At 46.2% G+C, this 25,000-nt stretch overlaps 2 protein-coding genes across 3 annotated transcripts in view; one reads left to right on the top strand and one right to left on the bottom strand.

The window, feature by feature from the left end:
* Window positions 1–19,582, top strand: part of LOC129820355 (disks large-associated protein 1-like) — a 31,822-nt gene extending 12,240 nt beyond the window's left edge. The window contains exons 6-9 of the mRNA XM_055877421.1: window positions 2,729–3,047; window positions 3,289–3,380; window positions 3,785–3,931; window positions 5,676–19,582. Of these exons, the coding sequence (XP_055733396.1) occupies window positions 2,729–3,047; window positions 3,289–3,380; window positions 3,785–3,931; window positions 5,676–5,999 (882 nt within the window). The 3' untranslated portion in view covers window positions 6,000–19,582. The remainder of the gene's footprint in view (window positions 1–2,728; window positions 3,048–3,288; window positions 3,381–3,784; window positions 3,932–5,675) is intronic.
* Window positions 19,583–22,525: 2,943 nt separating this feature from the next.
* The window catches only part of LOC129820311 (tissue alpha-L-fucosidase-like), an 11,855-nt gene continuing 9,380 nt past the window's right edge, over window positions 22,526–25,000 (bottom strand). The window contains exons 8-9 of one of the 2 annotated variants that reach the window (XM_055877381.1): window positions 24,808–24,955; window positions 22,526–24,741 (exon numbers count right to left, since the gene is read on the bottom strand). In XM_055877381.1, the coding sequence (XP_055733356.1) occupies window positions 24,824–24,955 (132 nt within the window). In that variant the 3' untranslated portion in view covers window positions 22,526–24,741; window positions 24,808–24,823. Of the gene's footprint in view, window positions 24,956–25,000 lie in introns of both variants that reach the window. The other variant, XM_055877380.1, reaches the window with a different exon arrangement.

Genomic DNA, 25,000 nt, shown 5'->3' with positions numbered 1-25,000 from the left:
ATTTCTTTCATCACATTCCCAGTGGGTCAGATGTTTACATACACTCAATTAGTATTCGGTAGCATTGTCTTTAAATTGTTTAACTTGGGTCAAATGTTTCGGGTAGCCTTCCACATGCTTCCCACAATAAGTTGGATGAATTTTGGCCCATTCCTCCTGACAGAGCTGGTGTAACTGAGTCAGGTTTGTAGGCCGCCTTGCTGACACACACTATTTGAGTTCTGCCCACAAGTTTTCTATAGGATTGAGGTCAGGGCTTTGTGATGGCCACTCCAATACCTTGACTTTATTGTCCTTAAGCCATTTTGCCACAACTTTGGAAGTATGCTTGGGGTCATTGTCCATTTGGAAGACCGATTTGCAACCAAGCTTTAGCTTCCTGACTGATGGCTTGAAATGTTGTTTTAATATATCCACATAATATTCATTCCTCATGAAGCCATCTATTTTGTGAAGTGCACCAGTCCCTCCTGCAGCAAAGCACCCCCACAACATGACGCTGCGACCCCCGTGCTTCACGGTTGGGATGGTGATCTTTGGCTAGCAAGCCTCCGCCTTTTTCCTCCAAACATAACGATGGTCATTATGGCCAAACAATTATATTTTTGTTTCATCAGACCAGAGGACATTTCTCCAAAAATGACGATCTTTGTTCCCATGTGCAGTTGCAAACCATAGTCTGGCTTTTTTATGCCGGTTTTGGAGCAGTGACTTCTTCCTTGCTGAGCGGCCTTTCAGGTTATGTCTATATAGGACTCGTTTTACTGTGGATATAGATACTTTTGTACCTGTTTCCTCCAGCATCTTCACAAAGTCCGTTGCTGTTGTTCTTGGAATGATTTGCACTTTTCGCACCAAAGTACATTCATCTCTAGGAGAAAGAACGTATCTCCTTCCTGAGTGGTATGACGGTTTATACTTGCGTACTATTGTTTGTACAGATGAACGTGGTACCTTCAGGCGTTTGGAAATTGCTCCCAAGCATGAACCAGACTTGTGGAGGTCTACAATTTTTTTTCTGAGGTCTTGGCTGATTTCTTTTGATTTTCTCATGATGTCAAGCAAAGAGTCACTGAGGTGAGGGCCCTCGGGGTGTGGTGTCAGGAAAACAACCTCACACTCGATGTCAACAAAACAAAGGAGATGATCGTGGACTTCAGGGAACAGCAGAGGGAGCACCCTATCCACATCGACGGGACAGTAGTGGAGAGGGTAGAAAGTTTTAAGTTCCTCGGCGTACACATCACGGACAAACTGAAATGGTCCACCCACACAGACAGCGTTGTGAAGAAGGCGCAGCATCGCCTCTTCAACCTTAGGAGGCTTGTCACCAAAAACCCTCACAAACTTTTACAGATGCACAATCGAGAGCATCCTGTCGGGCTGTTTCACCGCCTGGTACGGCAACTGCTCCGCCCATCACCGTAAGTCTGTCCAGAGGGTAGTGAGGTCTGCACAACGCACCACCGGGGGCAAACTACCTGCCCTCCAGGACACCTACACCACCCGATGTCACAGGAAGGCCAAAAAGATCATCAAGGACAACAATCACCCGAGCCACTGTCTGTTCACCCCGCTATTATCCAGAAGGCGAGGTCAGTACAGGTGTGTCAATGCTGGGACCGAGAGACTGAAAAACAGCTTCTATCTCAAGGCCATCAGACTGTTAAACATCCATCACTAACATTTAGCGGCCGCTGCCAACATACTGACGCAACTACAGACACTTTAATAATGGAAAAATGTATGTAATAAATGTATCACTAGCCACTTTAAACAATGCCACTTTATATCATGTTTACATACCCTACATTACTCATCTCATATGTATATACTGTACTTTATACCATCTACTGCATCTTGCCTATGCCGTTCTGTACCATCACTCATTCATATATCTTTATGTACATATTCTTTATCCCTTTACACTTGTGTGTATAAGGTAATTGTTGTGTAATTGCTAGGTTAGATTACTGCATTGTCGGAACTAGAAGCACAAGCATTTCGCTACACTCGCATTAACATCTGCTAACCATGTGTATGTGACCAATAAACATTTATTTTATTTTATTTCATTTTGAGTTTGAAGTTAGGCCTTGAAATACATCCACAGGTACACCTCCAATTGACAAAAAATTGGTAAATTAGACTATCAGAAGCTTCTAAAGCCATGACATCATTTTCTGGAATGTTCCAAGCTGTTTAAAGGCACAGTCAACTTAGTGTATGTAAACTTCTGACCCACTGGAATTGTGATACAGTTAATTATAAGTGAAATAATCTGTCTATAAACAATTGTTGGAACAATTACTTGTGTCATGCACAAAGTAGATGTCCTAACCGACTTGCCAAAACTATAGTTTGTTAACAAGACATTTGTGGAGTGGTTGAAAAACAAGTTTTAATGACTCCATCCTAAGTTTATGTAAACTTCCGACTTCAACTGTACTTCCTGTCCGCATCATCCCCATTGGGACTTCATTACATAATGAGCTCCCTCCACTTCCTCCTATTAATCTTCAGAAAGTTACAATCTTCACTTAAAAGTATCCGCTCCATTAAGCTGCACTTGACTTGCTTTGACTTAAACCCTTTAACTCTTTGGGGAGCATAAAGTCATTCACAAACTATCTCGATCAAGTTCTGTGTTGAGTTGTTTAATGTTGAGCTAAGCCTTTAGCATTTAGCTTTGTCATTAGCATAACTGTTGTTGCTACGGTTTCTCTAGGTGCACACCCAGGGCCAGTGGGCCTACAGAGAGGACTACGTCCAGGATGGTTACGCTACAGACCCCCACCAGATCCCCCCCCTGCCCCCGCGGGCCCACTCCCCGCTACCCCTCGCTGCGGACCGTGGAGGCTGGACAGGCACACCCCAGCCTTCACTGGAGGGGGGCCCCCGGAGTCTGCCTGACTCTGGTCGCGCTTCGCCCTGTCTGAGAGACGGAGAGTTTTTCCTACGCCTCCTTCAGATGGAGGTGGAGAGGATGGAGGGATGGTGTCAGAACATGGAGAGAGAGGCGGAGGAGAACGAGCTGCCGGAGGAGGGTGAGGACGGGGAAAGAGGGGGGGGGGGGGGGGGGGTGAGGACAGGGAAGGAGGGGGGGAGGTGAGGACGGGGAAGGGGGGGGGGGGTGTTGGATGAGGGGCGGGGACTGTCAGAAAGAGGACTAAGTTATAGGAAAGACGGACTGGTTTGAGCCTCAACTCACAAATTACACACTTTTTACTTTCTACTTCCTGTGTACTGACTCCCCTTCTTCCTGTTTCCTGTGTGTTTCCTGTCCAGTTCTGGAGCTGATCCGTAACGCAGTGGGCAGTGCCCAGATGCTCATGTCTCAGAAGGTCCAGCAGTTCTTCCGTCTGTGCCAGCAAAGCGTGGTGGGTGTGTGTGTCTGTGTGTGTGTGTGTGTGTGTGTGTGTGTGTGTGTGTGTGTGTGTGTGTGTGTGTGTGTGTGTGTGTGTGTGTGTGTGTGTGTGTGTGTGTGTGTGTGTGTGTGTGTGTGTGTGTGTGTGTGTGTGTGTGTGTGTGTGTGTGTGTGTGTCTGTGTGTCTGTGTGTCTGTGTGTCTGTGTGTATGCGTGTGTGTGTAGTTTTGGTTTTTACTATCCTTGTCGAGACCAGAAGTCCTAACCATCTCTGTCTTGTCTACCTATGAAGAACTCTGAGCTCTAACTATGGCCATTTATTCTACAGTTTATTCACATTTTTCTCCCAGCTGGTTCTCATGATTCCCACCCTACTTCTATATTTTTTTTTTACCCTCACCCCCCTCACCTCTCCAGGACCCCTCAGCGTACCCCCAGCCCACCTCTCAGGACCTGTCCGGGCTCTGGGACCTGCTCCAACTCAACATGGAAGACGTCAGGGTCAAGTTCCAGCACCTCCAGAGGCTCAAGGAATCCGGCTGGAGGCTTCCCCCAGACAAGAAGGTGAGAGCTGGGTTCTGCTTTGCCCTGCTGCCTCCTGATCCGGGATCCTTCCCCAGAGTGTCAAGATAGCGGTGTGTCAGAGAGTGGCACAGATGGCGCTGCTGCCCCCGCAAGCAAGCCCTGGCTGTGAAACTGTACAACGTCATGAGAAATTGAGGAGAGAGACTTTGAGCCGAAATGGCACTGAGCTCTAAAGCTTTGTGTTAGTTCTGAATGGCAAAAGGAACTTGAGCTAAAATGACTGAGTGCTGTTTCCAAGCTTAATGGCAATACTTCTGATAAAACTTTTTCCACATTTTGTTACGTTACAGCCTTGTTATAAAATGGATTAAATTGTTTAGTTTTTTTCCTCAAATCTACACATAATACCCCATAATGATAAAGCAAAAACAGGTTTTTAGAATTTTATGCAAATGTAAAAAATAATAGTCACGGGTTCTGTATACTTACAGAATGCACTGTATTATTTATGGTAATACTTCTGATATAGTGTTTATGGCAGTACTCCTGATATAGTGTTTATGGTAATATTTCTGATATAGTGTTTATGGTAATATTTCTGATATAGTGTTTATGGTAATATTTCTGATATAGTGTTTATGGTAATATTTCTGATATAGTGTTTATGGTAATATTTCTGATATAGTGTTTATGGTAATATTTCTGATATAGTGTTTATGGTAATATTTCTGATATAGTGTTTATGGTAATATTTCTGATATAGTGTTTATGGCAGTACTTCTGATATCTTGTTTTAAGAGAGACAGGAAGTTCTAAACTCCCAGCAGCAACTATTGACAAGCTCCTCCTCTGTTTATCCACATAGTGATCCATACTGGTGTCTTTATGAATATTCTGTCTTTTCTCCCTTTCTATTGTTTAATGGTTTTTACATCACATTATTTGTCTGTCCACCCCTACAATCTTCTATTTGTCCTTTATCCTCTAATTTTCTCTCTCAACCCTTTCCCTCATCCCCCTCTTCCACCCCTTCCCCTCACCCCCCACTCCTCTCCTCCCCTCCCCCCCTCTTCCCCACATCCCCCTCATCCCCCACTCCTCTCATCCCCCTCCCCCTCTTCCCCTCATCCCCCACTCCTCTCATCCCTCATCCCCCACTCCTCTCATCCCCCTTCCCCTCATCTACCCCTTCCCCTTATCCACCCCTCATCCCCCCTTCCCCTCACCCCCCCCCCTTCCCCTCATCCCCCTCTTCCCCTCATCCACCCCTTCCCCTCATCCCCCTCATCCCCCCTTCCCCTCATCCCCCCTCCCCTAATCCCCCTCCACCCCTCATCCCCCCTTCCCCATATCGCCCCTTCCCCTCATCCACCCCTTCCCCTTAACCCCCTTCCCCTCATCTACCCCTTCCCCTTATCCACCCCTCATCCCCCTCTTCCCCTTATCCACCCCTTCTCCTCATCCCCCCTTCCCCATATCGCCCCTTCCCCTCATCCACCCCTTCCCCTTAACCCCCTTCCCCTCATCTACCCCTTCCCCTTATCCACCCCTCATCCCCCTCTTCCCCTTATCCACCCCACATCCCCCTCATCGCCCCTCCCCTCATCCACCCCTTCCCCTCATCCACCTCATCCCCCCTTCCCTCATCCCCCCTTCCCCTCATCCCCCCTTCCCCTCATCCTCCCCTCATCCCCCCCTTCCCCTGATCCACCCCTCATCCCCCCCTCCCCTCATCCCCCCCTCCCCTCATCCCCCCCTCCCCTCATCCCCCCCTTCCCCTCAGGACGACAAGAAGCTTCCTCCCCCACTACCAAAGAAGCCAGCGGGGGGAGTGAGCGGCAGCCTCCGTGCCGACAGCGTCAGCGACCCCCCAGTGGAACGAGGGGTACGAGGAGGCGGCGGGGTGCTGGTGATGGCCCGTAGCGGGAGTGTGGGACGGGCCGTGCCTGTCCGGGAGAAGTCCTTAGACCTGGGCGACAGACAGAGGACGGAAGCACGCAGGAGACTGCTCCAGACCAAGAGGTCCGCTTCCTTCAGACAGAACTCAGCCACGGAGAGCGCAGACAGCATCGAGATCTACATCCCAGAGGCTCAGACCCGGCTCTGAACACGGGAGATACAGCCCTTTATCCCAGTGAACAGAACCGACTCAGACCCGACGTTTGGGACAGCCTAAATATAGAGATATAGCTAGCTATCCCACCCTAGAACAACCACAACCATTGAGATCTACATCCCGAGGCACAGACCCAGTTCTGAACACTGGAACCGTCTAAATGTGGAGATACAACCTCTTTTCTGAGGATCCTAAAATCAACCAAAACTCTCCCAAGTTCCATACAATGAACCCCCCTCAATGACGATATAGGCCATACTGACTTTCTCAAGCCTTCACTGCTGGGGATGCTGGGTCCCATCATCATGTCATTTCCAAGGACAAGGAAAGACAGAAGGGGGGTGAGCAAGCGGTTGCCATTTGTGCCCTGGAACTTTGAATCCCCAATAAACAAACAGAACAATCTGGAGAGAGAATGGTGGCTACAGGATCACATGGGGCTCCACTCACACTTTTTTCCCCCTCATCTTAGTCCGAGAGAGAGAGATTTATTTAGAAATAAGTACCGCTGTTGTTACAGTACAGTGACAGTCACTGAAAGGTGTAGTCGTGCAATAGTAGCATGTCTGTGCATGCCTGTCCACCTATAGCGTAGCCAAGCCTGGAATAGCCTAGCCTATCTTAGGCTCTTAGCCCATCTTAGCCTCTTAGCCCATCTTAGGCTCTTAGCCCATCTTAGCCTCTTAGCCCATCTTAGCCTCTTAGCCCATCTTAGCCTCTTAGCCCATCTTAGCCTCTTAGTCCATATTAGCCTCTTAGCCCATCTTAGCCTCTTAGCCCATCTTAGCCTCTTAGCCCATCTTAGCCTCTTAGCCTCTTAGCCTCTCTTAACCTCTTAGCCTCTCTTAACCTCTTAGCCTCTTAGCCCATCTTAGCCTCTTAGCCCATCTTAGCCTCTTAGCCCGTCTTAGCCTCTTAGCCCATCTTAGCCCATCTTAACCTCTTAGCCCATCTTAGCCTCTTAGCCCATCTTAGCCTCTTAGCCCATCTTAGCCCATCTTAGCCCATCTTAGCCCATCTTAGCCCATCTTAGCCCATCTTAGGCCATCTTAGGCCATCTTAGGCCATCTTAGCCTCTTAGCCTCTTAGCCTCTCTTAGCCTCTCTTAACCTCTTAGCCTCTCTTAACCTCTTAGCCTCTTAGCCCATCTTAGCCTCTTAGCCTCTTAGCCCGTCTTAGCCTCTTAGCCCATCTTAGCCCATCTTAGCCCATCTTAACCTCTTAGCCCATCTTAGCCTCTTAGCCCATCTTAGCCTCTTAGCCCATCTTAGCCTATCTTAGCCTCTTGGCCCATCTTAGCCCATCTTAGCCTCTTAGCCCATCTTAGCCTCTTAGCCCATCTTAGCCTATCTTAGCCTCTTAACCCATCTTAACATATCTTAGCCTATCTTAGCCTCTTAGCCTAGCTTCCATCTTCATAGGAAATAAGGGCTTCACCGGCACAAATCTCAACCCCTGTTGTGGGCATGGAGCAGATTCTCCCTCTAAATGGCCGCTCAACGTCACCCAAGGCTCTATAAGGTCATCTCAAAATCAACTAGCTACCATTCGACACCATTTGGCTAGTCGGCTACATCCTCTGAAGACTGTTTAATACACGCTCACTCAACATTCAACTACGGATGTCATTCAACATACATGCCTCCTACACAAGACTCAGTCGATACTCTATTCACTGAACCCTAAGAATTTAAGAATTTATTCTCTCACGACTCTTTCCTGTTGGCCCGAGCATCCATTAATCTACCAGCTGTCTGGGTAGCAGTGTACTGTTTGAAGGAGAGTGTGTGGTTGTTTTTTTTTTTTTTTTTTTTTTGTACATCGTTTTTGAACGATGCTGTTCACCAGCTTTCTAGTGTGGCACGGTATACTTTACGGCCAGAGAACATCGCAAACTAACAAAAAAACTTGAAGCTGTTTTCTTTTTTTGTTATATTCCTTCTGAGATGTAAAAGGTTTGGCAGTGGGCGGTATGATTTATTTTTTTTGAGTTGAGTTGTAGAGTTTTGCAGAAGAGTGAGATTTCACAACAGGGGATCCTTTTTCACTGTGAGACAATGGCACCCCCTGGTGGACAAAAGGAGAATCACATAATCACTTTGTCAGAGGAGGAGTGTGTGTGGGATTGGGGAATATCGGCCTCATAAAAACAGAGACTTATGGTAGCAAAACAAGTCTATGTACTTTTTAGATATATTTATTCAATTTCCAACAAAAATGCTTTTTCAAGATTGGATCGCCAAGCAAAATGGCTAAATGAATCCAAGAGCTGCCAAGGAGGGTCCCAGACGATTTCTCTGCCTGTCAGCCTCTTCCTCCCTCTATGTAACTTCAGCACAAGGTTCTCCTCAGGGGTGTCGAAGACACACCCCTCCGGCTGAGAGAGGGATTAACTCTTTGCTCTCCTCTCTCTCTATCTCTCTCCCTGTCTCCCTCTCTCTCCCTGTTTCTCAGAAGCCTTGTCATGTGTTGCCTATACAGTGAAATACACTCTAATGTAACTAAAACCTTCCTCTCCAGAATCTTTTAAAACCTAATTCAATGTCCCTTCTCTTTTCCCCACTAAAAAAGAGGGTTGGAACGAGGGACGGAAACAGAGAGAAGGCACGGTACCATACACTAGGCTGGGTGGGTCACATGGTCTATCTGTCTCCAGGAACAAAGGAATTATTGATGATTTTTTTTGCCCTAGAAAATATTCAAGGGGCTCTGAATACCGTAGCTTTGAAAAAACATTTAAATTTAAGAGACAAAAATTGAAAAAAAAAAGTGATTTTCCTCCAAGCCATGTGTTTGCACTTGCAATTATGGGTGACATTTTGTGATGAACAAGGGCTGCGTTTTGCAGCGTGTGTGTTTTGACTTGTGTTTTTGAGCGATATACTCGAAGCCCAATTGTGAGGTGATTCTGTTAGCATGACCTGGCTATTCTTTTTTTTTATATAATCAGAAAATGTCATGAGCTGAAAATGTAATATTTCATGTGAGATGTATATTTTAGTATGTTATTTACCTACGTTTTCTAGATTAGTAGAGATGTAAAGAAAATACACATAGACAGATGTGGAATACAGTACTATAACCTAGAGCCTTGTGTAATATTACGACTATTTGGCCTATCCAGAAGTCGTTTTTCATATGTGATTAATTAACATGTAGGAGTGGTTTGGTCCAATTCACAGGGTATAACTGATTAATTAACATGATGTAGGAGTGGTATGGTCCAATTCACAGGGTATAACTGATTAATTAACATGTAGGAGTGGTTTGGTCCAATTCACAGGGTATAACTGATCAATTAACATGTAGGAGTGGTATGGTCCAATTCACAGGGTATAACTGATTAATTAACATGATGTAGGAGTGGTATGGTCCAATTCACAGGGTATAACTGATTAATTAACATGATGTAGGAGTGGTATGGTCCAATTCACAGGGTATAACTGATTAATTAACATGTAGGAGTGGTATGGTCCAATTCACAGGGTATAACTGATTAATTAACATGTAGGAGTGGTATGGTCCAATTCACAGGGTATAACTGATTAATTAACATGATGTAGGAGTGGTATGGTCCAATTCACAGGGTATAACTGATTAATTAACATGTAGGAGTGGTATGGTCCAATTCACAGGGTATAACTGATTAAATAACATGTAGGAGTGGTATGGTCCAATTCACGGGGTATAACTGATTAATTAACATGTAGGAGTGGTATGGTCCAATTCACAATTCAATTCCCTTGAATCATAACATATTAAGGTGTTACAGGATCAAGATCTCTCTCTCTCTCTCTCTGTCTCTCTGTCTCTCTCTCTCTGTCTCTCTGTCTCTGTCTCTCTGTCTCTCTCTCTCTGTCTCTCTCTCTCTGTCTCTCTCTCTCTCTCTGTCTCTCTCTCTCTGTCTGTCTCTCTCTCTCTGTCTCTCTGTCTCTCTCTCTCTCTCTGTCTCTCTCTCTCTGTCTCTCTCTCTCTGTCTCTCTCTCTCTGTCTCTCTCTCTCTGTCTCTCTCTCTCTCTCTCTGTCTGTCTCTCTCTCTCTGTCTCTCTGTCTCTCTCTCTCTGTCTCTCTCTCTCTGTCTCTCTCTCTCTGTCTCTCTCTCTCTGTCTCTCTCTCTCTGTCTCTCTCTCTCTGTCTCTCTCTCTCTCTGTCTCTCTCTCTCTCTGTCTCTGTCTCTCTCTGTCTCTGTCTCTCTGTCTCTGTCTCTCTGTGTCTCTTCCCAACTCTATGTGCCTAACCAGCTAGATGTGGGGTTTTGTCTTGTAACATACTAAAGGTTTATACACAAATAGGATGTGGTTGAGTTAGACCAGAGGTCTATCTTTCCTTTGGATATCGTCGTAGTCCTCGCATGCTTTTTAGGACACTCAGATCTCTGACTCTCTGTTCCCCCGTTAGTTTAAACAACAAACCAGACTGATATATATCTCAGGGCCTTTTCCCATTTTGGAGACACTTCAAATATCATCAAATTGAATACGTTTATTTCTCCACTGAATAACCTACCACAGATGATTTAGGCTGGGATTCCGATCCCGGATTATAGGCATCGCGGCTTTTAAAGCCAATGTTCCCGCGTTCGCAGAGATTTCATTCACAGTTACATGCCGGCATATGTTGGCTCGATAGGAAACGTCCTTTATTAAAAAGCTGCAATGCTCGTAAACCCCAAGGCGGATTTGAATTCCACCCGAGTTCCCAAACGTCCCCCTGCATCCTAAGAGATTGTGTTAGTTTGTCTTGAGAGGTTTCAACACTACCACAGACATCACTGCTCCTCTTTCCACTGTGTTAGTTTGTCTTGAGAGGTTTCAACACTACCACAGACATCACTGCTCCTCTTTCCACTGTCAACGATTCTCCAAACCTGAAGACAATTTTTACTAAGGATGATCTACTTGAAGCACGAGCACTACACACGGAGGGATGTTTCACTCAGCCTCGGAACAGCCTCGGGAACAGCCTCGGGAACAGCCTCGGGAACAGCCTCGGGAACAGCCTCGGGAACAGCTTCGGGAACAGCCTGGAACATCCTCGGGAACAGCCTCGGGAACAGCCTCGGGAACAGGCTGGAACATCCTCGGGAACAGCCTCGGGAACAGCCTCGGGAACAGCCTCGGGAACAGCCTCGGGGAAGGCCTCGGGAACAGCCTGGAACATCCTCGGGAACAGCCTGGAACATCCTCGGGAACAGCCTCGGGAACAGCCTCGGGAACAGCCTCGGGAACAGCCTCGGGAACAGCCTCGGGAACAGCCTCGGGAACAGCCTGGAACATCCTCGGAACAGCCTCGGAACATCCTCGGGAACAGCCTCGGAACATTTTACCACCTTACTTTCATCCCCGTGGTTATTCTTTCAAAGGAAGTAACAACGTCAAAATGAATCATAGTATAACCTGGCCTTCTTGCCTTTTAACAGGTCTGTTAAAAACACCTTTTCTGCAGATGGGTGCAACTGCCATAGACAGTCAACTCCTCTACTCTCTGTGGGATACACTGTCAACTCCTCTACTCTCTGTGGGATACACTGTCAACTCCTCTAATCTGTGGGATAGACTGTCAACTCCTATACTCTCTGTGGGATACACTGTCAACTCCTCTACTCTCTGTGATAGACTGTCAACTCCTATACTCTCTGTGGGATAGACTGTCAACTCCTCTACTCTGTGGGATAGACTGTCAACTCCTCTACTCTCTGGGATAGACTGTCAACTCCTCTACTCTCTGGGATAGACTGTCAACTCCTCTAATCTGTGGGATAGACTGTCAACTCCTATACTCTCTGTGGGATACACTGTCAACTCCTATACTCTCTGGGATAGACTGTCAACTCCTATACTCTCTGTGGGATACACTGTCAACTCCTCTACTCTCTGTGGGATACACTGTCAACTCCTCTACTCTCTGTGATAGACTGTCAACTCCTATACTCTCTGTGGGATAGACTGTCAACTCCTCTACTCTCTGGGATAGACTGTCAACTCCTCTACTCTCTGTGATAGACTGTCAACTCCTCTACTTTCTGTGATAGACTGTCAACTCCTCTACTCTCTGTGATAGACTGTCAACTCCTCTACTCTCTGTGATAGACTGTCAACTCCTCTACTCTCTGGGATAGACTGTCAACTCCTCTACTGTACGTTTCATTTGCTGGACCTTCCTGGGTTCAACCAGACTGAGACTCCCTCTTTAACAACGGGCCTGGGTTCAACCAGACTGAGACTCCCTCTTTATCAATGGGCCTGGGTTCAACCAGACTGAGACTCCCTCTTGAACAACGGGCCTGGGTTCAACCAGACTGAGACTCACTCTTGAACAATGAGCATGGGTTCAACCAGACTGAGAAACACTCTTGAACAATGAGCATGGGTTCAACCAGACTGAGACACACTCTTGAACAATGAGCCTGGGTTCAACCAGACTGAGACTCCCTCTTTAACAATGGGCCTGGGTTCAACCAGACTGAGACTCCCTCTTTAACAACGGGCCTGGGTTCAACCAGACTGAGGCTCCCTCTTGAACAACGGGCCTGGGTTCAACCAGACTGAGACTCACTCTTGAACAATGGGCATGGGTTCAACCAGACTGAGACTCCCTCTTTAACAATGGGCCTGGGTTCAACCAGACTGAGGCTCCCTCTTGAACAACGGGCCTGGGTTCAACCAGACTGAGGCTCACTCTTGAACAACGGGCCTGGGTTCAACCAGACTGAGGCTCCCTCTTGAACAACGGGCCTGGGTTCAACCAGACTGAGACACACTTTTGAACAATGAGCCTGGGTTCAACCAGACTGAGACTCCCTCTTTAACAATGGGCATGGGTTCAACCAGACTGAGATTCCCTCTTTAACAATGGGCCTGGGTTCAACCAGACTGAGACACACTCTTGAACAATGAGCCTGGGTTTAACCAGACTGAGACTCCCTCTAACAATGGGCCTGTGTTCAACCAGACTGAGACTCACTCTTGAACAATGGGCCTGGGTTCAACCAGACTGAGACTCCCTCTTGAACAATGGGCCTGGGTTCAACCAGACTGAGGCTCACTCTTGAACAATGAGCCTGGGTTCAACCAGACTGAGACTCCCTCTAACAATGGGCCTGGGTTCAACCAGACTGAGACTCCCTCTAACAATGGGCCTGGGTTCAACCAGACTGAGACTCCCTCTAACAACGGGCCTGGGTTCAACCAGACTGAGACTCCCTCTTGAGCAATGGGCCTGGGTTCAACCAGACTGAGACTCCCTCTTTATCAAGGGGCCTGGGTTCAACCAGACTGAGACTCCCTCTAACAAGGGGCCTGGGTTCAACCAGACTGAGACTCCCTCTAACAAGGGGCCTGGGTTCAACCAGACTGAGACTCCCTCTAACAAGGGGCCTGGGTTCAACCAGACTGAGGCTCCCTCTAACAATGTGCCTGGGTCTTACCTCCAGGTTCACACTGGGTCAATAGCCAACTCTGGATACAGCACAAGGACAAACAAGTGGCCAGTTTCACCCCCTACAAATGTGCAAACATCATCATCATCATCCAAGATGGATGATCAAACTACCAGTATCTCAATGTCTAGCAGTATCTTGAACCCTGACCTGGAAATAAAAAATGGTGAAACCACCCTGCAAATCGGCAACAAAAACGATTTCTACGAGGACTAACAAGAACCTGTTTCGCTCTCCACAATAAGAAGGGGAGGTCACAGTGATTGAACCCCCTCTACTGGGTCTACCTGGTCTCAGAGTACAGGTACAACCCCTATTATCACAGACAGAGAGATGGCACAGCAGCCATGGGAGGAGGGCGTTGTGTCCTGGTAGAACTGAAGAGCTTGTAGCTGTGTGTGTGTGTGTGTGTGTGTGCGTGCGTGCGTGCGCGTGTGACCACACTGTGACGTCCACGTCTAGCAGGCTCAATGACAAACTCCCTCGAAACCATCATGGCATGGGTCAGAGATTACTGTGTAATTACAAATACCCTGCCTTACCTACCATGTTAATACCATGCCTACCACATTAATACCCTGCCTACCCCTACCACGTTAATACCGTACCTACCCCTACCACGTAAATACCCTGCCTTCCCCTACCACGTTAATACCCTGCCTACCCCTACCACGTTAATACCCTGCCTACCACGTTAATACCCTGCCTGCCCTACCACGTTAACACCCTGCCTACCACTACCACATTAATACCCTGCCTACCCCTACCACGTTAACACCCTGCCTACCACTACCAAATTAATACCCTACCCTACCACGTTAATACCCCGCCTACCCCTACCACGTTAACACCCTGCCTACCCCTACCACGTTAACACCCTGCCTACCACGTTAATATCCTGCCTACCCCTACCACGTTAACACCCTGTCTACCCCTACCACGTTAATATCCTGCCTACCCCTACCACGTTAACACCCTGCCTACCACGTTAACACCCTGTCTACCCTACCACGTTAACACCCTGCCTACCCCTACCACGTTAACACCCTGGCTACCCCTACCACGTTAACACCCTGCCTACCACGTTAATATCCTGCCTACCCCTACCACGTTAACACCCTGCCTACCACTACCACGTTAATACCCTGCCTACCACGTTAACACCCTGCCTACCCCTACCACGTTAATACCCTGCCTACCCCTACCACGTTAACACCTTGCCTACCCCTACCACGTTAACACCCTGCCTACCCCTACCACGTTAATACCCTGCCTACCACGTTAATACCATGCCTACCACGTTAATACCCTGCCTACCCCTACCACGTTAACACCCTGCCTACCCCTACCACGTTAATACCCTCCCTACCCCTACCACGTTAACACCCTGTCTACCCCTACCACGTTAATACCCTGCCTACCCCTACGACGTTAATACCCTGCCTATCCCTACCACGTTAATACCCTGCCTACCCCTACCACGTTAACACCCTGCCTACCACGTTAACACCCTGTCTACCCCTACCACGTTAATACCCCGCCTACCCCTACCATGTTAATACCCTGCCTACCCCGTTAATCCCCTGCCTACCCCTACCACGTTAACACCCTGCCTACCCCTACCACGTTAACACCCTGCCTACCACGTTAACACCCTGCCTACCACGTTAATACCCTGCCTACCCCTACCACGTTAACGCCCTGCCTACCCCTACCACGTTAATACCCTGCCTACCCCAACCACGTTAACACCCTGCCTACCCCTACCACGTTAACACCCTGCCTACCACGTTAACACCCTGCCTACCATGTTAATACCCTGCCTACCACGTTAATACCCTGCCTACCCATACCACGTTAACACCCTGCCTACCCCTACCACGTTAATACCCTGCCTATCCCTACCACGTTAACACCCTGCCTACCCCTACCATGTTAACACCCGACTACCACGTTAATAACCTGCCTACCCCTACCACATTACACCCTGCCTACCATGTTAATACCCTGTCTACCATGTTAACACCCGACTACCATGTTAATACCCTGCCTACCATGTTAACACCCGCCTACCATGTTAATACCCTGCCTACCACGTTAATACCCTGCCTACCACGTTAATACCCTGCCTACCACGTTAATACCCTGCCTACCACGTTAATAACCTGCCTACCACGTTAATATCCTGCCTACCACGTTAATACCCTGCCTACCACGTTAATACCCTGCCTACCATGTTAACACCCGACTACCATGTTAATACCCTGCCTACCACGTTAATACCCTGCCTACCATGTTAATACCCTGCCTACCATGTTAATACCCTGCCTACCATGTTAACACCCTGCCTACAACAATAACGCCATGCATACCATGTTAACACCCTGCCTACCACATTAACACCCTGCCTACCACGTTAACGCCATGCATACCATGTTAACACCCTGCCTACCACAATAACGCCATGCCTACCATGTTAATATCCTGCCTACCACATTAACACCCTGCCTACCACATTAACGCCATGCATACCATGTTAACACCCTGCCTACCACAATAACGCCATGCCTACCATGTTAATACCCTGCCTACCACATTAACACCATGCCTACCATGTTAACACAATGCCTACCATGTTAACACCTTGCCTACCACGTTAACACCCTGCCTACCATGTTAACACCCTGCTACCATGTTAACACCATGCCTACCATGTTAACACCCTGCTACCATGTTAACACCCTCTCTACCATGTTAAAACCCTCTCTACCATGTTAAAACCCTGCTACCATGTTAACACCTTGCCTACCACGTTAACACCCTGCCTACCATGTTAACACCCTGCTACCATGTTAACACCCTGCTACCATGTTAACACCCTGCTACCATGTTAACACCCTGCTACCATGTTAACACCCTGCCTACCACGTTAATACCCTGCCTACCACGTTAATACCCTTTCTACCATGTTAATACCCTGCCTACCATGTTAATACCCTGCCTACCACGTTAATACCCCGCTACCACATTAACACCCTGCTACTATGTTAACACCCTGCTACCATGTTAACACCCTGCTACCACGTTAACACCCTGCCTACCATGTTAACACCCTGCTACCATGTTAACACCCTGCCACCACGTTAATACCCCGCTACCACATTAACACCCTGCTACCATGTTAACACCCTGCTACCACGTTAACACCCTGTCTACCACGTTAACACCCTGCTACCACATTAACACCCTGCCTACCACGTTAACACCCTGCTACCATGTTAACACCCGGCTACCATGTTAACACCCTGCTACCACGTTAACACCCTGCCTACCACATTAACACCCTGCTACCATGTTAACACCCTGCTACCATGTTAACACCCTGTCTACCACGTTAACACCCTGCTACCACATTAACACCCTGCCTACCACGTTAACACCCTGCTACCATGTTAACACCCGGCTACCATGTTAACACCCTGCTACCACGTTAACACCCTGCCTACCACATTAACACCCTGCTACCATGTTAACACCCTGCTACCATGTTAACACCCTGCCTACTATGTTAACACCCTGCTACCACATTAACACCCTGCCTACCACGTTAACACCCTGCTACCATGTTAACACCCTGCTACCATGTTAACACCCTGCTACCACGTTAACACCCTGCCTACCACTACCAAGTTAACTACATGTCAATATCTCTCCAATTACTCTCATTAATCGTACATGTATTGTTATTATAATGCTTATTATGATTATTATTATAATTTTTATTACTATTATAATTATTATTATAATAATAATTATTACTAATAAGTATTATCATTATTATTACTATTATAATTATGATTATTAATATTTTTTATCATCATTATGATTATTACTAACATTACTGTGGATTATTACTATCACTGTCATTATTATCACTGTCATTATAATCAATAGTGTTTGTTACTTCGATTATAGCTGTGTGTAGGGGGGGGGGGTAATACTACTCTGTATTCAAGGGCGAGTTTGTAAAGTCAAGTCAAAAATAAATCTGTCAATCTAGAAGAAATCTCTTATAGCAGAGCAGCAGATTTAAACGAAGATGAGAGGACATTTTTTTGGAACAAAAGTGAGTGATTCTCTCCTTCTCCATCTGGTCTCCTTTGGTAGTTGCTTGAGAAATTACAAAATGGACGGAAGGACAAACGGATAGACCGATGAACAAACAGAAGGATGGATAGTGACAAAAGAAAAACAACTGGATAAAGACAGAGGGCTCTTGTTGAAGGCCAACATAGCTCTTCCATGGATATTGTAGCGGCCTTAACCAAACACACCTAGCAACCTCATCCTGCGGTTGAGAACTCAGCGTAATAATGAAGGTGTTACTCGACAGGCGCTGGATACAAGGTCGAGTCCCAATTTGGGGGGTACCCCCCCCCTTGAATTCGCTACAATATATTATTATATTCCACTCAGAACTCTTGGGTTTCTCTTTTATTTCTGTCGCCTCTCTCCGAGGAGACCCTATCAAACTGCTGTACTTAATCTAATGCAGACATTTCATACGTATTATACTCTGTAACGTAGCAGGAAAAATTCCCTTTTTTTTCTCTCCTCTCTTCATCTTTCTTTCTCTGATGGTTATGGTCTCAGAGACAGACACCACGGTTCCTCAATGGACAGGAAGCCTTTCTTTCCACCACTCATTTAATTGCTGTTTTCTTGTTCCATTTTTTGTTGTTTTTTTATACAGACGATTGTTTTATACAGTGCCATGGTACAATATTATACACCGATGAGCTGAAAATCTATTTTGTTTTCATTTCAAATGAATGATCATGACGGTGGTATTGATCTGTGTATTGATCTGTGTATTGATCTGTGTATTGACTGACTGGAGCAAATAGCAATAGTGATGTCCCCATAGAAAAATAACACACACCCATTCGTTCATCGCACCAACGGGTACACAGATTCATGAAAACACCCTCCCCAATTGGATGAGACAAGATTAGGGGGGTGGAGCCAAATATGTGCCAACCAACCAATGGGGCAAGGGTGTTGCACAGTGAAAGTATAACTATAAAATCTAAAGTTTTTGTTTGATTGTGTTGTTTTTTTTATTTGTGTTTTAATTTATTTATATATATATAAATAAAATACACTGTATATTAAGAGATAGATGTGTAAAGCTACACGTCTAGCTAGCCTAGCGCTGATCCCTGATAGATGGGTTGAGCTAGCCTAGCGCTGATCCCTGATAGATGTGTAGAGCTACACGTCTAGCTAGCCTAGCGCTGATCCCTGATAGATGTGTAAAACTACACGTCTAGCTAGCCTAGCGCTGATCCCTGATAGATGTGTAAAACTACACGTCTAGCTAGCCTAGCGCTGATCCCTGATAGATGGGTCTAGCTAGCCTAGCGCTGATCCCTGATAGAAGGGTAAAGCTACACGTCTAGCTAGCCTAGCGCTGATCCCTGATAGATGTGTAAAACTACACGTCTAGCTAGCCTAGCGCTGATCCCTGATAGATGTGTAAAACTACACGTCTAGCTAGCCTAGCGCTGATCCCTGATAGATGGGTCTAGCTAGCCTAGCGCTGATCCCTGATAGATGTGTAGAGCTACACGTCTAGCTAGCCTAGCACTGATCCCTGATAGATGTGTAGAGCTACACGTCTAGCTAGCCTAGCGCTGATCCCTGATAGATGTGTAGAGCTACACGTCTAGCTAGCCTAGCGCTGATCCCTGATAGATGTGTAGAGCTACACGTCTAGCTAGCCTAGCGCTGATCCCTGATAGATGTGTAGAGCTACACGTCTAGCTAGCCTAGCGCTGATCCCTGATAGATGTGTAGAGCTACACGTCTAGCTAACCTAGCGCTGATCCCTGATAGATGTGTAGAGCTACACGTCTAGCTAGCCTAGCGCTGATCCCTGATAGATGGGTTGAGCTACACATCTAGCTAGCCTAGCGCTAATCCCTGAGAGATGGCACACTGTGAAGTGGTTTACCCAACACAGAATGTAACACGATCCACCTTGTAAACATTTTCTAATGGCTAATACTATGATTAATACTATTATAATTATTATAAAGCTATTTTTAGCGAGTTAAATAAATTTAAAAAACACGTCTCTGCGTCTTTCTTTGTGTGGATAATAAAAGGAGCAGTCTACTGACCAAGTACAGGTGAACTGTTAAGAACCAGGTGAGGTCTTGTTAGTTTCCCGAAGATCATGTCTCCATCATGACTTCCCCTTCCCAATAGACTAGACCTCGATTCAATCCGTATCGCACAAGTTCAGCGCTATAGCACGATTGAAATTTAAAAGGCAATGTTCCTGGGTTTGCTGAGACTGCAATCACAGTAAACGATGTTATCACAATGGAAAATACATCTTCAATTGCGCTATAGCCCTGAACTTCCACAATACGGATTGAATCAATCCCTGTGTGTGTGTGTGTGTGTGTGTGTGTGTGTGTGTGTGTGTGTGTGTGTGTGTGTGTGTGTGTGTGTGTGTGTGTGTGTGTGTGTGTGTGTGTGTGTGTGTGTGTGTGTGTGTGTGTGTGTGTGTCTCTTTACACCCTTGTGACGCCAATCATGGACATTCCACCTCATACAGTACATGGCTCTATGGGAGCTTTATGTAAGGCTATGCCGTATTCCAGTTTGAACTTCTGTGTCCATTCTCTGTTTCTCTCTACTCATTACCTCTGAAGGGAACACATACACACTCAGGTTATCAGAGCAAGAGACAGACAGAAACAGCTAGCAGGAGAGAGAGAGAGGAAGGAACACGATTAGCAGGTGAGAGAGAGGAACATACAGCTAGCAGGTGAGAGAGAGAGAGGAACACACAGCTAGCAGGTGAGAGAGAGAGGAACACACAGCTAGCAGGTGAGAGAGAGAGGAACATACAGCTAGCAGGTGAGAGAGAGAGAGGAACACACAGCTAGCAGGTGAGAGAGAGAGAGGAACACACAGCTAGCAGGTGAGAGAGAGAAAGGAACACACAGCTAGCAGGTGAGAGAGAGAGGAACACACAGCTAGCAGGTGAGAGAGAGAGAGGAACACACAGCTAGCAGGTGAGAGAGAAACACACAGCTAGCAGGTGAGAGAGAGAGGTACATACAGCTAGCAGGTGAGAGAGAGAGAGGAACATACAGCTAGCAGGTGAGAGAGAGAGAGGAACATACAGCTAGCAGGTGAGAGAGAGAGAGGTACATACAGCTAGCAGGTGAGAGAGAGAGGTACATACAGCTAGCAGGTGAGAGAGAGGAACATACAGCTAGCAGTTGAGAGAGAGAGGAACACACAGCTAGCAGGTGAGAGAGAGAGGTACATACAGCTAGCAGGTGAGAGGGGTACATACAGCTAGCAGGTGAGAGAGAGAGAGGAACATACAGTTAGCAGGTGAGAGAGAGAGGAACACACAGGTAGCAGGTGAGAGAGAGGAACACACAGCTAGCAGGTGAGAGAGAGAGGAACATACAGTTAGCAGGTGAGAGAGAGGAACATATAGTTAGCAGGTGAGAGAGAGGAACATACAGCTAGCAGGTGAGAGAGAGAGAGAGGAACACACAGCTAGCAGGTGAGAGAGAGAGAGGAACACACAGCTAGCAGGTGAGAGAGAGAGAGAGGTACATACAGCTAGCAGGTGAGAGAGAGAGAGGAACACACAGCTAGCAGGTGAGAGAGAGAGGAACACACAGCTGGCTGGTCATTGTCCTGCTGGAAGGTGAACCTCCGTCCCAGTCTCAAATCTCTGGAAGACTGAAACAGGTTTCCCTCAAGAATTTCCCTGTATTTAGCACCATCCATCATTCCTTCAATTCTTTTTTTATTTAAGCAATGGCTTTTTTTCTGGCCACTCTTCCATAAATCCCAGCTCTTTGGAGTGTTTGGCTTAAAGTGGTCCTATGGACAGATACTCCAATCTCTGCTGTGGAGCTTTGCAGCTCCTTCAGGGTTATCTTTGGTCTCTTTGTTGCCTCTCTGATTAATGCCCTCCTTGCCTGGTCCGTGAGTTTTGGTGGGCGGTCCTCTCTTGGCAGGTTTGTTGCGGTGCCATATTCTTTCTATTTTTCAATGATGGATTTAATGGTGCTCCGTGGGATGTTCAAAGTTTCTGATGTTTTTTTTATAACCCAACCCTGATCTGTACTTCTCCACAACTTTGTTCCTGACCTGTTTAGACAGATCCTTGGTCTTCATGGTGCTGCTTGCTTGGTGGTGTTGCAGACTCTGGGGCCTTTTCAGAACAGGTGTACATATACTGAGATCATGTGACAGATCATGTGACAATTAGATTGCACACAGGTGGACTTTATTTAAATAATGATGTGATTTCTGAAGGTAATTGGTTGCACCAGATCTTATTTTGGGGCTTCATAGCAAAGGGGGTGAATAAATATGCACGCACCACTTTTTTCATTTTTTAAACAAGTCATTTTTTAAATTTCACATCACCAATTTGGACTATTTTGTGTATGTCCATTACATGAAATCCAAATTAAAAATACATTTAAATTACAGGTTGTAAAGCAAAAAAATAGGAAAAAAACACCAAGGGAGATGAATACTTTTCCCAAGGCACTGTAAACACATCCAGCATCTAGCACACAGGTGTCAAACTCATTCCACGTGGGGCCGAGTGTCTGCGGGTTTTCGCTCCTCCCTTATAATTGATTGATGAATTAACATCACTAATTAGTTAGGAACTCCCCACACCTGGTTGTCTAGGGCTTTATTGAAAGGAAAAACCAAAAACCTGCAGACACTAGGCCCTCCGTGGAATGAGTTTGACACCCCTGCGGCCTAGCAGGTGTCCCCATCAGAACAAACTATCCCCATGGAGAGTTTACTAATCGCTCTGTTGGGCTCACGCCAAACGATGCTGACTCCTCAGACTAAACACGTTTGTTTAATTATAAAAATGGATGCAAGCTTTTTCTTGTGAGTTTTGATTGTTTAAAGTGTAAGATGTTAATTCTTCAGATAAACATTCTCATCATCATTATATTTAATCATCTTCATATGTCCTTTTTTGTCTCCTGTTAAGAAAGCACTTCACTTAGTCAACTATTTCTTTATTCAGTCATAAAAAAGAATTGCATACAAAAATACAAAAAGTGGCTTTTGTTCACTTCCCCGTCATCATATGACATCTTTAAAACAGAAGCTCGACAGACACAAATAAAATCTTCCCGCCTCAGGAGAGGAACATATGGTGCATTTAGAAAGTATTCAGACCCCTTGACTTTTTGTTATGTTATTCTAAAAAATGATTAAATTGTTTTTTTCCCCCCTCAATCTACATACAATAACCAACAATGACAAAAGGAAAAACAGGTTTTAGACATTTTTACAAATGCATAAAATGTTTAAAACTGATATCACATTTACATAACTATTCAGACCCTTTACTCAGTACTTTGGGTATGATGCTACAAGCTTGGCACACCTGTATTTTGGGAGTTTCTCATATTCTTCTCTGCAGATCCTCTCAAGCTCTGTCAGGTTGGATGGGGAGCGTCGCTTCACAGCTATTTTCAGGTCTCTCCAAAGATGTTCGATCGGGTTCAAGTCCGGGCTCTGGCTGGGCTACTCAAGGACGTTCAGAGACTTGTCCCGAAGCCTCTCCTGCGTTGTCTTGGCTGTGTGCTTAGGGTCACCTTCACCCCAGTCTGAGGACCTGAGTGCTCTGGAGCAGGTTTTCATCAAGGATCTCTGTACTTTGCTCCGTTCATCTTTGCTTCGATCCTGATTAGTCTCCCAGTCCCTGCCACTGAAAAATATCCACAGAGCATGATGCTGCCACCACCATGCTTCACCGTAGGGATGGTGCCAGGTTTCCTTCAGACATGACACTTGGCACTCATGTCAAAGAGTTCAATCTTGGTTTCATCAGACCAGAGAATCTTGCTTCTCATGGTCTGAGAGTCTTTAGGTGCCTTTTGGCAAACTCCAAGCGGGCTGTCATGTGCCTTTTACTGAGGAGTGTCTTCCATCTGGCCATTCTACCATAAAGGCCTGGTTGGTGGAGTGCTGCAGAGATGGTTGTCCTTCTGGAAGGTTCTCCCATATCCACAGAGGAACTCTAGAGCTCTGTCAGAGTGACCATCGGGTTCTCGGTCACCTCCCTGACCAAAGGCCTTCTTGCCCGATTGCTCAGCTTGGCCGGGCGGCCGGCTCTAGGAAGAGTCTTGGTGTTTCCAAACTTCTTCCATTTAAGAATGATGGAGGCCACTGTGTTCTTTGGGGACCTTCAATGCTGCAGAATGTTTTGGTACCCTTCCCCGGATCTGTGCCTCGACACAATCCTGTCTCTACGCTCTACGGACAATTCCTTCAACCTCATGGCTTGGTTTTTGCTCTGACATACACTGTCAACTGTGGGACCTTATATAGAGAGGTGTGTGCCTTTCCAAATCATGTCCAATCAATTTACCACAGGTGGACTCCAATTAAGTTGTAGAAACATCTCAAGGATGATCAATGGAAACAGGAAGCACCTGAGCTCAATTTCAAGTCGTATAGTAAAGGGTCTGAATACTTATGTAAATAAGGTATTTCTTTTTTCTTTTTAATTACATGTCTAATAACCTTTTTTCGATTCGTCATTATAGAGTATTGTGTGTAGATTGATAACGAAAATGTATTTAATCAATTTTAGAAAAACAAAATGTGGAAAAAAGGGGTCTGAAAACTTTCCGAAGGCAATGATTCAGTCCAAATGAATACAAAACATTAAAGTCAAATCACCTGGAGAGCAATAAACAGCAGAGTCTAATGAAGAAAGCGTAGAAACAAAATACAAATCACAGGAAAAATAGGCAGATTTTCTCCCTTCTCCAAAGCTAAGTTGATTTAACTTGTTTGTTCCATAAAGATTGTCACATAGGTTCTTTACAATGGTTTTGCCCCGCATAATGTTTTATTTTACATTTATTTAACGAGGCAAATGAGTTAAGAACAAATTCTTATTTACAATGACTGCCTACCGGGGAACAGTGGGGCTAACTGCCTTGTTCAGGGGCAGAGCGACAGATTTTTACCTTATCAGCTCGGGGATTCGAACTTGCAACCTTTCGCAACTCAACGCTCTAACCACTTGCCGCCCCAAATGTATCATTGAAATATATTCTATCATTGAAATCTGGTGCCAACATGGCGCCAATTACACTTCTAAATCCCAAGCAAAGTTAGCCTAACTAATATCACATCACACTCATTCTGGGTCATTCTAAAAAATCATCCAACATTTTAAATTACAAATGTATTAATTTCATTCCAGCTAGTCTCCAACTAGTTACCTTTACTGCTCACCAGTAGCTAAAGGCATATTCAGGAGGCTGGTTATCACCCCAGATCACTTGACCCCGTCCAGTTTGAGGATCCAGGCCTGGGCCGGGGTTGGGGGTAACTCGGGGAGAAGGAGGATCAGACCACGGGGGTGGAGAGGAGCCCATCTCAGAGGCTCTACGTTCCCCAATAATGTCACCTGGGACAGGGGAGAGCAGAGGAGAGAAGGAGAGCAGGGAGAGAG

This window comes from Salvelinus fontinalis, chromosome 22 (genome assembly GCF_029448725.1).
Source record: "Salvelinus fontinalis isolate EN_2023a chromosome 22, ASM2944872v1, whole genome shotgun sequence".
NCBI classification, from domain to species: domain Eukaryota; kingdom Metazoa; phylum Chordata; class Actinopteri; order Salmoniformes; family Salmonidae; genus Salvelinus; species Salvelinus fontinalis.
The sequence above is the reverse complement of the archived record's forward strand: the minus strand, read 5'-3'. Positions and strand labels throughout refer to the sequence as shown.